Source organism: Procambarus clarkii, unplaced genomic scaffold (assembly GCF_040958095.1).
Source record: "Procambarus clarkii isolate CNS0578487 unplaced genomic scaffold, FALCON_Pclarkii_2.0 HiC_scaffold_107, whole genome shotgun sequence".
Classification (NCBI taxonomy): Eukaryota; Metazoa; Arthropoda; class Malacostraca; order Decapoda; family Cambaridae; genus Procambarus; species Procambarus clarkii.
The window spans coordinates 672,175-688,995 of NW_027189140.1; the positions used below are offsets into that span (position 1 = coordinate 672,175).

The window sequence follows — 16,821 nt, forward strand, 5'->3', positions numbered from 1 at the left end:
GTAAGTCTCTAAGCGAGTCAGGACCTGGAGCAACAGCCAAACCGGGGGAAAGAGGTACAGGAACCCCCACCTCGACCAGTCTAGCCGAAAGGCATCGACCCCGACGGCCTCGCAATCGGGGAAGGGCGCCGCATAAACGGGAAGACGCCGCGACCACGCCGACGCGAAGAGGTCCACTTCGGGGCGCCCGAACATCTGGCAAAGCCAACGGAAGGACTCGTCGTCGACCGTCCACTCCGTGGAGAGGGGAACGAAGCGAGACAGGGCGTCGGCCAAGACGTTGGACACGCCCCGTACGTGAACCGCCAGGAGAGCCAAACCCCGAGAACTCAGCAGACGAGTCACCCGAAGCGACCAACCCCAAAGAGACAAGGACCGCATCGAACCCCCGCGGTTCAGGCAATGAACCACCGGAGAGCAGTCCGAATGGAGCCGAATCGTCGATCCGCGGGCCACCCGAATCCTCCCCAGAGCAAACCACACCGCCGCGAACTCCCGCACCGTACTGTGAGCTCGACGGAAGGACGGATCCCAACGCCCCTGGCCGGCCTGGTGAGCACTGGTCACAAAACCCCAGCCGAGAGACGACGCATCCGTGTACACATCGAGCGAGGGCTCGGGTAGGCGCCAAGGCACTGAACCCCGAAAAACCCGAAGAGGAAGCCGGTGACGCAGCAACCGACACAAGGCCCCCGGGGGTCAAACTCTGCGATCGCGAGAGAGGCGGAAGGGGGAACCCCGAAGGAACCAGAACAGCCGTCGAAGCCAAACCCGACCCGGCGGGTATACCACCATCGCGAAGTTCAGGCTCCCGCACAGCCCCTCGAGCAACCGCCGGGTGACCCGAGGGCCCTCCAGAAACAGACGAAGGCGGGACCGCAGCCGCAGGAGAGACTCCGGAGGGAGAGACAAAGAGGCGGTTCGAGAGTCCCACACGAGACCCAGCCAAGTCCGAACCTGAGAGGGAACCAGATGGGACTTCCTCCAGTTCACCAAGAACCCGAACCCGGCGAGCTGGGAAAGAACCAAATCCCTGGCTAGCAAGCAAGCTGACTGGCTGGGAGCCCAAACCAGCCAGTCGTCGAGGTAGGCCAACACCCGAACACCTAGGAGACGCAAACGAGCCACCACAACCCGTGTAAGGCGTGTGAACACGCAAGGTGCCAGGTTCAACCCGAACGGGAGACAACGAAAGCGGTAACTCAGACGCCCCACTACAAAACCGAGCCAGTCCCTGAACCGCGGATGAATCGGGACATGCCAATAAGCGTCCCGGAGGTCCAGGGACACCATCCAAGCTCCCGGCTCCAAGAGGAGCCGAACCTGAGACAGCGTAGTCATCCGAAAGGAGGGGCAATGAACCCAGGGGTTCAGACGGGACAAGTCCAGAATGAACCGCAGGTCCGTGCAGTCCCGTTTCGGAACCGGAAACAGACGGGAAACCCATCGGAGGGACGACGTCGTTTCGACGACGCCCAAGCGTACCCACTCCAAGACGACTCGACAGAGCGCAGGGGAAGAAGCCTGCCCTGCCAGCCCCGACCCTCCAAAGGGGGGAGGGGCCACCCAACGCCACCGCAGGCCGCGAGACACGACCCGAAAGGCCCACGAATCGTGGGACCAGGCGCAGGCGAACAGCGCAAGCCGCCCCCCCATCGCCCCGTCAAGGGGGCAAACCGCGAAAGGGCCGGCGACCCTTACGAGACCCAGAACCCCGCACAGCGCGAACACCGCGCCGACCAGACGAGGGAGGGTCCGCAGGAGGAGCCAACCCCAAACCTGACACCAGAGGCCTACCACGACGAGAGGAACCCCGAGCCCTAGCACGACCTTTCCGGGAAGACCCACCCCGGGCCCCCCGGAAAACTAACAAGTCCGACATCGGACGACAAGCCGCCGACGCAGCCTGAATAAACTGCGCCACGGCCGACTCCCCAAACAGGAGAGGACAAAAAGGTGAAGAACGCCTAAGAGCCAGAGCCCAAGCAGATTCCACGGAGGAACCCAGCACCGCCTGCCGACACGCGAGACGGGAAGCATAGAACAGGGAAACCGCATCCCGCAAAATCGGCGTGAACAGCTTCAACAAGGCAGCCGACGAACGCGCAGCCGAGGACAAGGTGCCGGACCCCGGGACGGACCCAAGCGTCCCCACATCCTCCACGAGCCAATCCGAAGACAGCTCCAGGAGGGAAAAGAACCGCAAGGCCGAACACAAAAGGCCCCGGGCGCGCAAGTCCTCCGCCACGAGCGCCGCCGAAAGGGAGGGAACCTGCACATGGAGCTGAATAACGCCCACATCGCGGGGAAGGGCAGGGGCAAACAAGCACTCATTCAGGTACTCAAGTTCACCCCCCAGGAAAACCTGAAGCACCGTGGAAGCTTCCCGCCACTCCAGCGTGCGGGAACGACAGAAGGAATGCCAGGAATCCAGACCAAACAAGGGGCAGTCTGCTAGCCAGGACGACACCGGAACCTCGTAACGGAGCCAGAAAGGGAACGAAGTCCCAAACCTGAACGTGGACGGATCCATTTCCGAGGCATAATCCGGGTCACACAGGAGGTAAGCTGCAAAGGCCGCTCGCACCACACCAGGTTGGATGCGATAAGCCGAAAACCTCCGGAAGGACGGAACCGACGTACCCGGGGGAACACGGAACCGAACCCGGGGAGGGGCCGACACCAAATCCAACTCGTACGCAGAGGGGGGAAAAGAAAACCCCACTCCTTGTAACAATAAGCCCCGCTCAGTGGGAAGAAAAACCCAGGCGGGGTCCAGCGGGGCCCAAGGCCCCCAAGTCAGCCCCTCCCCAGCCTCGAGGTCCGTCACCACAGGACCCGAGGCCGAGTCCTCTCCCCAAGCCCCGACCCCACAAGACAAGGACGGAGCAGCCGGAAAAGCTGGAGGAAGGGGGGCCCACTGGTCAGACCCTGAAGCTTCGGCCGGGAGACAAGACTCGAATGCCTCTGCCGCCCCCCCGGAAGGGGCAACCCCCGAAGCTGCCCGAGTCTCGAGATCAAGTAACCCCTGCTCCGACCCCGAAACCCTCAGACGCTTCGGGGCCGGAAGCAGGGACGGGGGACCAGAACGAACAGAAGGGGAAGGACGAGGAGGTGCGGACTGAACCAGGATCGAAGCGACCCCCACCCCCAAGTCCGGGTCTCGAAAAGCAAAGCGGGGCAGCCCCGGGGCATCCGGGGAAGCAACCAACCGAGCGCGTTGCAACAGACGAAACCTAGACTGCAACGCACGTGCTGCCCGTACCCGAATAGAATCATCAAAGGATTGGGTAAATTGAGTCACAAGCAAGCAGCAACACTCACAGGACTCAGGGTCGAAAGTATCACCGACCCAACAGGCAGCGTGGCAGAGGCAAAAACAATGAGGGTCACCCTGAGACAAGGGGACCGAGCAACCCTCAAACTCGCACACAGCGAGTGGGGACTCCGGGGTCACATCCATCGGACCCACGCGCCCCCTAGGGGATTCCCAGGGTCCTGAGCGTTTACTTTAAGAGGACTCGCGCTCAGGTAGTCCCAGGCAGGGTGCTGCAAACCGGCGCCCAAAACTACCAAGCAAACTTCTAAAGCTGAACCCCAGGGACGTGTACACTCACGGGGACCTAGCAGGGGGCGCCACCGAGGAGAACAGTGGAAGGGCAAAAACAAACTGAATAAAATGACAGAACCCCCCACCAGGCAAAAACAAAAAGAAAAACAAACCCCGCAAGAGGACAGCGAACCCCAAGGAACAGAGCCGGCCGCGATGTCGGGAAATACAAGCTGAGCAGCACCCTGCGCCCCTACCAGTGCAAACTGCCTCTTACCTGCCGGTAACAAGGGAGAACAGAACACCCAAGAGCCCAACAGGCGGCCGAAAAACCGAAAGGTAAAACGGACCAGCAGAGGCAGACCCCGAGGAGCCTGTGGAAGGTGGCCCCAAGCCCCAAGGGCAGTACTTACAGGGCACCTAGGGAAGGCAGCCCTAGGCGCATGCAGCCCGAGTACTGAAGATAACTCCTGGCTCTCGCACCCACAAAACTAACACCACACGCAAAGCACAGTGCAGTAGCGACACCGGCGCCAGAGCACACGAACATCGCCTATAGCATCAGCCTCAAGAACTGAGGTGTGGGTAGCCGGCGCGGGGGGTCTGGGGCTCCCCCTTCCCCCTCCCGGGGAGGGGGAAGCTGCGCAGACAGCGGCGCGGCAGTGTGTGACGTCACACTAGTTTGCTTGTTTTCGGTTGGGGAGTTCTATCCACTAGTTCGGTTTTAGGTAGCAATTTTAACCAGAATAGGGGTTTGTTTTGGGGCGCTTACCTTTCTGGGTGCCTGTTCCGGTCGATGGCAGACATAGAATGCTTCCAACTACACGGGGGCTTCTATAGGCCATTGCTCCCCTTGCCTCTCTGAGGGGGTCCGGTTCTCGCCGTGGTCCCCGGTAGGCCTAAGAACTCCATACACATGACTGATGCCAAAGTCTGACATTAGCATATCAGCCTGGGATAGCTCCGGGGAGCCGACAGGGCTCCCCCCAGAAAACTACGAAGATGCCCAATACAGTATATACGAATATTGGGAATTGTACAAAAGAAAATTACTTAACAAGATGAGTAGTAATAACTATTATCTTACCTGATACCATGAAGTTAATACAGCCATATTAACCTGAGTCCTCTTAATGGATGGTACTTTCATCATTTCATCTTCAAAATCAAGATCTACCAAGTCATTCTGACCCATCAGCTGTGTGATCATCTTATGAATGGCACCTCTGTAATAGCCAAAACATGTCTTCACTTTCCCCGAGTTAAATAAATTAAGCTTAAGCGATAGCGATTTATAACAACTCATAACTTAATTACTCTTTTAGTGTCTCACAAACTGAAAGACCTACACGAACAGAAATGGACCATCCTCACCTAAGAGTGGTGCATTCTCTACTTCGAAGCTGTGCAATGTGTGGTGTAACCCCTTCAACCAGAAGGCCAACTAAACTGCTAAACACTGCATCGTGGTCTGGCATGTTTACACCCGTTACTAAGCATGCTGTAGGTATATCTCTCTGGCCTTCCACTGATTTACCACCTCTAGTTGAAGCATTTATGGTGCAACTCTCCTCGCCAGAATTTCTAACAAATTTCACCAAGTCTTCAAATACTTTGGCATGAATACTGCTTTGTAAATCCTGAAATTAGTGGTAAAAGATTCATTATGTTATTAAATCAATGAAAAAGCAAAAAAAAGAGAAAACTGTTTAAATATACCCTGATGACAGTTATTTGTGTAGCTGCAGGGAATATAAAAGGAATAAAACCAGTGTTGAATGTAATGAAACACCATTTTCTGGGTGAGCCCCGGAGGCTCCCTGGAGCTAATCGGGCTAATGTATGTTATATTAGATCGGGACATTAGCTAAGGAGTTCAGACCTACCAGGGACCAGTGCCAGAACCTGGCCCCTTCAGAGAGGTTTCAGGGAACAATGGAAAACCCCCTGGAAAAGCCCTTTGTGGTTGGGGTTTTCCTTATCTGCCATCGACCGGGGTTAGGCACCCAGAAAGGTAGGCATAACAAAACAAACCCCACATGGTAAGAAACTAAAACAAAAAACCGAACAGAGAGGTAGAAACTCCCTACAATCCCAAGGAAACAAGCAAACATCACACTTTACTGCCGCGCCGATCGTCCGCACAACCCTCTCCGTCCCCAGAGGGGGAGGGGGGAGCCCCGGACCTCACCGCGCCATTGCCTAGCATCAGTTCGGAAGCTAAGCTTCAACCAACTCGAAAAAAATGCCAACCAGTGGGAGGGAGGGTTGCCAGGAAACCTCCGGGGCTTACCCAGAAAATGGCGTTTCATTACATTCAACGCTGGTTTTCTGTGGGGAGCCCCTACGGCTCCCTGGAGCTTCATACCCAAAGAGAAGGAAAAGAAAGGGCTGACCCAGGAGGCGGCCGCCACAAACTCCGCAACGCGAAGCCGAGACAACAGGCTGCAACCTGCAACCCAAGGCAACAAGAACACACAGGAGTAGACACGCGCATACAGAACGAGCGGCCAAGAACCTATGTGACCCTCAAACCCTTGCGCCCGAAATGAGCCCTAGACGTCACCAACAATGTAGCGAAAGCTGCAAACGTCCGAACAGCACGGGCGCAAGGCTAGACCGCAGGCTGGAAGACTTAAAAACTCTGCGGACGACATGGAAGACCCGAGCTATGAAACAGGGAACGAGGGGAACTGGATCAACCCAAAGCGCATCCCCAGACACGGTACGCAGGTAACGGCAAAAAAGCGCAACCGGACAACACAGGAGGCACCCCCGGCCGAACCAATCAAGCATCAATAACCCAAGGACCCCTCTGGAAAGCAACCGTCTCGACCGTCGCCAGAAGGACAGAGAAAGGCTGCAAACGTACAAACCTACCACCAGTACCAAAGAGCAGAAACCTGAACCGAAGGGGCTACCACAAATTGAGGAGAAGATAAGAGCCTGATCAAGGTCCCTGATCAAGGACCAGGACAGCTCAGGCGACACATGAGCAGGCCGGAGGTGAAACAAAACACGAGAAAGCGTACAGAACGGGGCAGATGTGACATCCACCCCGAACGCAAGCCGGAGTGGCTCCGCCAGCGCCGCACAAAACGAGGCGACAATAAAAAACATCAAATAACTGAAGTCCTGAAAACTTAAGAAAGGACAAGACAACCCGATGCGAAAGAGAAGACAACCTACGAAGAGCAAGAAAAAGGTGCATAGAAACACCAGGAATATCATACTGTCGCCGAGACGAAGCTCGCAGGAGGGACACCATCAACAAAGCCACCTGATCACCACAGAGATGTTGATACCCGTGTCAAAATACCAAACGCGAAGAGCCGAGGAGAAGGCCGAACTAGTCACGTACAGAACCGGTCTGACCTGCTGAAAGAGGCGGAGCCGTGGGAAAACGCCCCGGGTTCAGACACCTATCAAGCAGCGTCTGAAAATAAAGCTGGCCCGGCCACCAAGGGACCATGAGGACTACTCTCTAGGAAATGGGCTCCAACCGAGCCAGAACCCGAAGCAACAGCTGGACCGGGAGCAGAGGAACAGGTACCCCCACCTCGACCAGTCCTGCCGAAAGCAAACACCGTAAACGCCTCGCAGGTGGGTAAGGACGCAACATAGAATGGGCGACGCCTAGACGACGCCGACTCGAAGACGTCCATGGCCAGGAGTCCATACGTCCAGCAGAGCCAACGAAACGAGTCGGCGACGACTGGCCAATCTGCGAACAGAGGAATGAACCAAGACAGGCTGTCCGCCAGGACGTAGGACACACCCCGGACATGAACCTCACGGTTAGCCAAACCCCGAGAATACAGCAAACGAGCCACTCAAAGGGACCAACCCCAAAGGTCAAACACCTAAGAGAAACCCTGTGGTTCCGGCAAAGAACCGTCAGAGAACAGTCTGAATGGAGCTGAATGGTAGAGGACCGAGTGACCCGAACCCTCCGAAGCGCAAACCAGACAGCCACGAACTCCCAAAGCTCAAACCAGACAGCCACAAACTCCCGAAACGTGCTGTGAGCCCGACGGAGAGACAGACCCCACCATCCCCGGCCGACCTGGTGAGCACTGGTCACAAAGCCCCAGCCGAGAGATGACCCGTCCGTAAACACATCGAGCGAAGGCTCGGAAAGGTGCCAAGGCACGGAACCCCGAAAACCCCAAAGAGGAAGCTGGTGACGCAGCACCACCTGGTTGATACCTGGTTGATGGGGTTCTGGGAGTTCTTCTACTCCCCAGGCCCGGCCCGAGGCCAGGCTCGACTTGTGAGAGTTTGGTCCACCAGGCTGTTGCTTGGAGCGGCCCACAGGGCCACGTACCCACCACAGCCCGGCTGATCCGGAACTTCACTTAGAAAACCGTCCAGTTTTCTCTTGAAGATGTCCAACACAAGATCCCGGAGGAACGAACCCAACGATTGCAAGAGAGGCGGAAGGGAAGTCTCCGAAGGAACCAAACAGACGCCGAAACAAACCCGACCCTGCGGGCAGACCAGCACGTCGAAGTTCAGACTCCCGCACAACTGCTCGAGCAACTGCCGAGCAACCCAGGACCCCCTCATGAACAGCCGAAGGCGGGACCACAGCCGCAGCAACGCTTCTGTTGGGAGAGACAAAAAAGTGGTCAAAGAATCCGAAACAAGACCCAGCCAGGTCCAAACCCGGGACGGAAACAGATGGAACGACCTGCAGATCAAAAGGAATCCGAACTTGGCAATCTGGAAAGAACCACACCTTTGGCGAGCAGACAAGCGGACTGACTGGGAGCCCACACCAGCCAGTCGTCGAGGTAGGCCAGAAACCGAATCCCGAGCAGAAGCAGACAGGTCACCAAGATCCGGTAAAGATGTGTAAATACACTAAGTGCCAATTACAAACTAGGGAAGGCAACAAAAGCGGCAAACCTGAAGCCCCACCATCAACTGTGCCAGTCCCGGAACCCTGGAGAGGAATGTGCCAAGAAGTGACCCGGAGGTCCAGGGGCACAATCCAGGCACCCGGCCCCCAATAGAAGCCGGACCGGAAACAACAGTTTTCCGAAGAGGGCAAAAGAATCCAGGGTGCAGGCTGCATAAGTCCAGAAGAACCGCAAGGCCCGTGTCTGCACTAGAACAGGCGGGAACCTCGGACGGATGGGGCGGAACGACCATGTCCAAACGCACCCACACCAAGATGACATGACGAAGCGCAGGGGAACAAGCCCACACTGCCAGCCCCGAACCCCCCAAAGGGGGAGAAGCCGTCCGATGCCACCAGAGGCTGGAGGAGAACCACAAGCGAGAGCTAACAAAGCAAGCTGCACCCCCAGCGCCCCATCAACAGCAAAGTGAATGGAACCCCTTCCAAAAGAAAATGTATATATATAAATACACACATACATACATGTACATATATATATATATATATATATATATATATATACACACACATATACATAAATACCTACACACACAAAATGTATAAAAACATATATACATACATGTAAATAAAATTTAAAATAAATTAAAGAAAAGAAAAAGACAAGCCGCCGACTGGTGGGCAGAGAGCACCACACTGGCCAGTTGAAGAAGGCACCAAGAAGCCCACCTCGACAACAAAAACCCAAAGCCCCGGAACAACCACAACACGTGCCAAGACCCAAAAAGGTCAGCCTGCAAGCCAGGAAGACCTTGGAACCCCAGAAGGCAGAACCTGGTCACAAACAAGGTAACAAAGCCCCCTGAACCCACAAAGGGTCCCCAAGAGGAAGATACCTCCAGAACGAAACCAAAGAACCCAAGGGAACCTGGAGTCAACCCGGGGGAGCCCAAACTATCACATTTGCCAGCGGAATTGCACCACTGAGGGGCAAAGCACAGCACCCAGGGAAACTGCCAAAACAGACTGAAAACCGAGGGACAAGGTGTGGGAACAAGGGTAAACAGACAGGGATACTGAGCCCAAACCCTAGGGCCCAAACCCAGAACAGACAGAAAATGGAAAAACTGGTGTAAAAACCAACACCCAACTGTTCCCAGAGGAAAAGAAGACGGGCAGAACACCCCAGAAAAACAAAGAAATGGCAACATGAGGATAAAATCCCTAACAGGAGGTGAAAACTTAACCAAAACGCCAGCTCGCACACCCAGGCAACTGTAAACAAACGGCAGCGCCGCCCGTGGCCAAGCGGAGAGTTATTCACAGAAAAGAAAATGGCCACCAAAACAAAGGAGCTGTGACTGACGCAACAGACCCAAAAACACGCCAGCAAATGTGGGAAGGAAGCAGACTAGAGGGACGAAAAACCCCGCCCAGACGCAGAAAACCCAGGCCGCTAAAACTGCAAGCGGACATCCCCCACAGCCCCAGGAACCCACAACAGAGGCCCCGGGGCAGAGCCGTCCTCCACACCCCTCTGCCCTTAAAGAAAAGGAAAAGTCCACGGGAAATGCAGCAAAGATGGGCCGCTGGTAAGACCCAAAAGCCTTGGCAGGAGGAACAGGCTCGAAAACCTCCGTCCCCAACCCGAACAGGGCAGCCCCAGAAGCCGCCCAAGTCTCGGAACCAACTAAACCCCGCCCCGACCCCGAAACCCGCAGATGGTCAGGAGCCGGGAACAGGGAGGGAAAGGGGCGAACAGCACCTAAACAAAACGGGGAGGCCCAGGGCATCTGAGTGGAAAACCAACCTAGTGCATTGCAGCAACCTAAACCGAGCTTGCAACGCGGATGCCGCCTGTACTTTGAACAGTAATGACATCAGGAGAGTACTGGAGAACAAGCAGAGAACACAACTGGCAAGACTCCGGGTCAAGGTGTCAGTGACGAAACAGGCAGCACGAAGGTAAAAGTGGCGACCATCACCCTGAGACAAGGGCACAGCAACCAACGAACCCGCACAAGACGGGATGGAACCCGGAAGACACATCCAATGGTCCACGGAGCCCCAACAGGGTTTTCCAGGGCACGTAGGCTGACTGCTACGGGAAGCCCGGGCAAGGTGTTGCTAACCAGTTAAACACCCAAGCTAACAAGAGGGGATGTAACACTGAAAACCCCTGCGACGTGTACAATCACAGGGGCCTAGCAGAGGGCCGCCAAACACTACCAGTGGAACTATAGCCACACTAGGCAGACCCCCACCAGGAATATTAAAAGAAAAACATAAGAAAAACCCCACAAAAGTACACCATTCCCAAAGGCAACAGGAACTAGTCGCCGAGTAGGTGGTAAGCCGTGCAACACCCTGATGCCCTAACCAGCACAATACCAGTCCCTACCCAAGGCCAAACAAGGGCCCCAAGCTCCAGCTGGCCCCAAGGGTGAGGCAAATGCCGAGCAGCAAGAACCTCTACAGGAATGGTTCCCGAATGCCCCAGGTAAGATAACCCTGTCACACAGGGGCAGTACTCACAGTGCGCTTAGGGAAGAAAGCCCCTAAGCGTATGCAGCCCTGGTACTGATGAGGAACACCTGGCCACCGCACAATACAGAAAACACAGCAGTGAACGCCACGAAAGCAAACACCGCCTAGGAAACTGAGGCCAGAGAAGGATCTGTCCCAGTTGACATTAGCTTACGAACTGGTGCTAGGTAGCCGGCGCGGTGAGGTCCGGAAACCCCACCCTCCCCCTCTCGGGGTGGGGAGGGGTGCGCAGACAAGCAGCGCAGCAGTAAAGTGTGATGTTTGGTTGTTTGCTTGTTTCCTTGGGATTGTAGGGAGTTTCTACCTCTCTGTCCAGTTTTCTGTTTTAGTTTCTTACCATGTGGGGTTTGTTTTGTTATGCCTACCTTTCTGGGTGCCTAACCCCGGTCGATGGCAGATAAGGAGAACCCCCAACCACAAGGGGGTTTTCCAGGGCCATTGCTCCCTGAAACCTCTCTGAAGGGACCAGGTTCTGGTGCTGGTCCCTGGTAGGTCTGAACTCCATAGCCAATGTTCCTGTCTAATATAACATACATTAGTCCGATAAGCTCCAGGGAGCTATAGGGGCTCCCCGCAGAAAAGGAACCAGTACCCTGTACTGTATTTGGAAGTGGTGAATGTTATAAAGAAAGTTTGATTTGATAGGCATCTAAGAGATAAAGTTGATCACTAATACTCTCACTTTAGCAATACCAATGCACATATTCAAAAATAAAATTGCCATGAGGACAGAATAAAGTAGAATGAAGTTAGGATTATAAGAGCAAGCCTTAGTCTTAGTAAATAACTGGGCCATGGAATAAGTATGTCATTCAGTGAATCAAGAATTGGAATTGATGATGAACGAAATGCAGGGCAGAGCTCAAGATGTATGCGTAAGAAATTAAAAACTGAAAGGGTCAAGTAGTCTAATTGTACAGTATTTGTTGTGTGTGATGAAAGATGTGAAAATTAATTTTGAGGTAGGTATAGTAAATGTGTTTGATACAAATACCAAGAATTTATAGAATAATTGTGAAAGGAAATGTGAAAAGCAGGAATGAGCTATAAGACTAATGTGTGACCTTGCTTAAACGAATCAAGGTCAACTGAGTACCTTGATGAACTAATGAACAAACTGTGGGTGAACCAGAATATGGTGTACTGAATGCGCATCTTCATATTTTATATTTCCACTCTATAAAACATCTAAATTATTGGGACCAATAACAATTTTTAAATCTGTATTCTCTAGAGCACAGGGAAGAGAGATACATACAATAATTTACAACCATAAAATATTATAGGGACTGGTTCCAAATCTGCACATGGAAATAACAGTGGTACCTCGAATAACGAATTTAATCCGTTCTGTGTTCGTCATGTGAAACGGACGCCATACAAAACAAATGTCCCCATGTAACCACTGAGATGCACTGTGTTTATTGTGAAATTCCCCCAGTGTGCATGACATCAAGTGTTCCCAAAACATCATTTTTCTTTGTAAAATGATAAATTACCTTCTCTGAACATGTCTATGTAAAAATAATTACCAAATTCCACTTACTTTGGCTGTGAGGTCGTGGACAAGGTGTGCTGTGACGTCATCAGGGGCTGGTCGCCCGTGTGTGAAGCTCCCAGACACGGTCGCGCAGGCCATTCAAGCACTGAGTGTTGCCACAAATATATTTTCAAATATTCTTTCTATGTATTTCCAATACAGTTTTATTTGTTTCTTTTATCGTATATGATGCATATTTGTGTCCTTTACAATATGTATACAGTAGAATGTTCATAATGTTCCATGGAACTGTGATACATGTGTCAGTAATGTGTCCACAATAAATGTTTGCCACAATATTACGTGGTAAAAATTCACTAAAATTACAATATGTACAATTTCCATACTATTTACACAGTAACACACTGTATTACACACTCAGTACTTTGGAGGTGCGTAATAGTCAACGAAGTAGTCCATGGTACACAGCGCGACTTTGCTCTCCTTGCACCAGCTACAGATAGATTTTCGCTTCCTGTTTCATCGTTCTGTGTGCTTGCAAATAACACACTCGCGTGCACCCTTGGCTTTAGTACTTGTAGGTGGTATGTAGCCATGCTTGTAAAGTATAAGGTAGTATTGAAACGATTGTAGGAAAAGCTCAAATTGTAAGGTAGTCTTGAAAAGATTGCTTTATAAGGTCCCACACAGGAAGAGATTCAGCTAGCCTCAAAGAGTGTCCGTCAGTCAGGAAGAGATTCAGCTTGCCTCAAAGAGTGTCCGTCAGTCAGGAAGAGATTCAGGTATTCTTGAAAATATCTATGGAAAACACCACCATGGAAGCCGCTAACACTGTTCATCTATACTACTTGTATCAGATGCATCATCACTGAACGCAGAAAATGATTCATCTATGTATCATCTATATAAATTGGAGATGGCAAGGGTGGGGCTCAGAGCTACAACTGGATACGCTTGCTGTATCATCCTCATGGGTGCTGTACTGTATCACTTGCATCTGACCATTGTGTTAAGTCCTTATTGCGCATAGCTTCACCAATATTATGACCCTTATGTTCTTCAAACAATAGAGTCTGAATTTTACTGAGTGCAATCTTTCAACATCGTGTCGGACAGGTGTTTGAGAGCCAGAGGCGCGTGTGCCACAAATGGTTGCTCACGCAGTACTAACCCAGCCAGCAGCCCTTGTCTTTCATATTCGTTATAGCAAAAGGTTCGTTCAGTGTTTGTTGGGTAGGCTGCTCCATTATGAGGATCTTTCTTTGTTTCAAATGTGTTCCATTTGTTTTGTATTTGTCACTTACGTCTCAATAATGGAGCAGCCTACCCGACAAAAACTGAATGAATCTTTATGGCATTTGTCAATTTTTCAAATTGTTTCAACAGTTCTTTTATTTTTCTTTATTTTTGTTATTTAAGAAACATGGAGCAGCCTACCTGTAGACCACCGAACGAACCTTTTTGACATTTGTTCTTGTTTTCAAAATTCTTCATTTTTTGTTATTATTTACAATTTTTTATGCAAGAAACATGGAGAAGCCTACCTGCTGACCACCAAACGAACCTTTTGCTATAAGGCAAATGAAAAATAAATATTGAACACATTTGAAAAGAGGAAAATGTCATAATAGTTTGTTCAGTGTATGTAAGGTAGGCTGCTCCATTATTGAGACGTAAATGACAAATACAAAACAAATGGAACACATTTGAAACAAAGAAAGATTGTTATAATGGAGCAGCCTACCTGCCAAACACCGAACGAACCTTTTTGACATTTGTTGTATATCAGAAATTTCATTTCTTTTTTCCTACAAAAACATCAATACTTTGCAACATCTCAGCAGTCACCCCTTTATATCCCAGCATCATTAGCATCTTTAAACAAGAACAACATAATTTATGTGCATCGTCGGAGGCGTCTAAGAATGTGCAAGAAGCAGCGCGACCCCACCATGTGGTGTTGACGTTACTCAAACGAGCGTTCCCCATGCAGAACGATTTGACGCCGTTCGGGCCGTTCGTTACCCAAAATGTTCGCCTTTTGGGGCAATCGTTATGCGAGGTACCACTGTAATATCACAACGTTATTTCCAGCAGTAGAAATGGCAGGATGTGCAAAATAGCCCTATTGAAAAGCAGAGGTGCAATAGGTATGCTGAGAGAGAACTGTATCAACATCATACCTGGAAAGAGTTGCAAGAGTTCTTCTACTTCCCAAATATGCCCAGGGCCAGGCTCAGATTGAGATAACTTGGTCACACAGGCTGTTGCTTGGAGTGGCCTGCAGGCCCACAGCCACTACAACCCAGTTGGTTCGGCACTTCTTGCAGGAACTTATCTAAATGCTTCTTGAAGACATCCACCTTTGTTCTGGCAATATTTCTAATGCTTGCTGGCAGGGTATTGAACAGCTGTGGACCTCTGATGTTCAGACAGTGCTTTCTGATTGTGCCTATGGCACCTCTACTCTTCACTGGTTCTATTATTCTGCATTCCCTTCTGTATCTTTTGCTCCAGTATGTTGTTATTCTACTGTGCAAATTTGGGACCTGGCCATTCCAATATAAAAGGCCCAAGACTTCCCGACACTCCCCCGCTACATATAAAGGGCATAACTGGCTGGCATCTCACAGTGTTCGAGAGAGAGAGAGAGAGAGAACTCGATAAACACCTCCAAAAGATACCTGATCACCCAGGCTGTGATTATTCATACATCTTGGTGCACACTGTGCCCAACAGCCTGGATTTTAATCCCCTTGAACAGGTTGGCATTTTAATCCCCTTGAACGTGCCTGTGCATGGGTCACTGAGGTAACGAAAAATACACGGGCCAGAAGCCGGCATGGGAAAAAAAGTTCGTAAAACACAGGGGCCAGAAGCCGGCATGGGAAAAAAAGTTTGTAAAACCCAGGGGCCAGAAGCCGGCATAGGGAAAAAAAGTTCGTAAAACCCAGGGGCCAGAAGCCGGCATTTTAATCCCCTTGAACGTGCCTGTGCATGGGTCACTGGGGTAACGAAAAATACACAGGCCAGAAGCCGGCATGGGAAAAAATTAAAATTGCCGGCTTCTGGCCCGGTTTATACTACTACCAACCAAGAGGCCTGGTAAGAGACCAGGCTGTAGGGACATTGCTCCTTGGAATCACCACAAGGTAACCACAGGGATAGGTAGGTAAGGTATTACTATTCTTCTGCATTTAGTAGTACAGTACTGTACAGTACTGTAAATACTATTACAAAATGTTTAACTTTTTAAATGAAAAGCATTTCTTATACATCGAATCCAGATGACCAGAGGTTTCTCCAGATACAAGTATACAGGCAGAGAGTTTAAATCAAATCCGGATAACTTTCTACCTACTACTTGTTTATATCCGAACTGAAATCCAGACAACCGGAGATTTTTCCGGATACGAAGCTGGGCATCGGGCCGTACCGTATGAATCCCGTATGGCTGTGGCTCGAGGCACGTGATATTGGTAGTGTTGGGGTGGGTGGTTTCAGGGTAAGGGGTATCAAGAGAGAGAGAGAGAGGGGAGAGTTGGCAGGGACTGCCTGGGAAATATGGGGCATGTGGAGGGGCATGTGGAGGGGCCTATAATCTGTATTGTATACAACAACCATTCAACCAGTGAGGCCTCACAAGCAAGCCAAGGACCTTCAACCAGTGAGGCCTCACAAGCAAGCCATGGACCTTCAACCAGTGAGGCCTCACAAGCAAGCCATGGACCTTCAACCAGTGAGGCCTCACAAGCAAGCCAAGGACCTTCAACCAGTGAGGCCTCACAAGCAAGCCAAGGACCTTCAACCAGTGAGGCCTCACAAGCAAGCCATGGACCTTCAACCAGTGAGGCCTCACAAGCAAGCCAAGGACCTTCAACCAGTGAGGCCTCACAAGCCATGGACCTTCAACCAGTGAGGCCTCACAAGCAAGCCATGGACCTTCAACCAGTGAGGCCTCACAAGCAAGCCAAGGACCTTCAACCAGTGAGGCCTCACAAGCAAGCCATGGACCTTCAACCAGTGAGGCCTCACAAGCAAGCCATGGACCTTCAACCAGTGAGGCCTCACAAGCAAGCCATGGACCTTCAACCAGTGAGGCCTCACAAGCAAGCCAAGGACCTTCAACCAGTGAGGCCTCACAAGCAAGCCATGGACCTTCAACCAGTGAGGCCTCACAAGCAAGCCATGGACCTTCAACCAGTGAGGCCTCACAAGCAAGCCATGGACCTTCAACCAATGAGGCCTCACAAGCAAGCCATGGACCTTCAACCAGTGAGGCCTCACAAGCAAGCCAAGGACCTTCAACCAGTGAGGCCTCACAAGCAAGCCAAGGACCTTCAACCAGTGAGGCCTCAC

The 16,821-nt window shown here is 51.7% G+C and overlaps 1 protein-coding gene across 1 annotated transcript in view; it reads right to left on the reverse strand.

Annotated features, from left to right (window-relative positions):
- Positions 1-16,821, reverse strand: part of LOC138360313 (origin recognition complex subunit 3-like) — a 174,876-nt gene that overhangs the window by 146,403 nt on the left and 11,652 nt on the right. Inside the window, exons 3-4 of the mRNA XM_069320232.1 lie at positions 4,925-5,190; positions 4,638-4,776 (exon numbers count right to left, since the gene is read on the reverse strand). Coding sequence (XP_069176333.1) covers positions 4,638-4,776; positions 4,925-5,190 — 405 coding nt within the window. The remainder of the gene's footprint in view (positions 1-4,637; positions 4,777-4,924; positions 5,191-16,821) is intronic.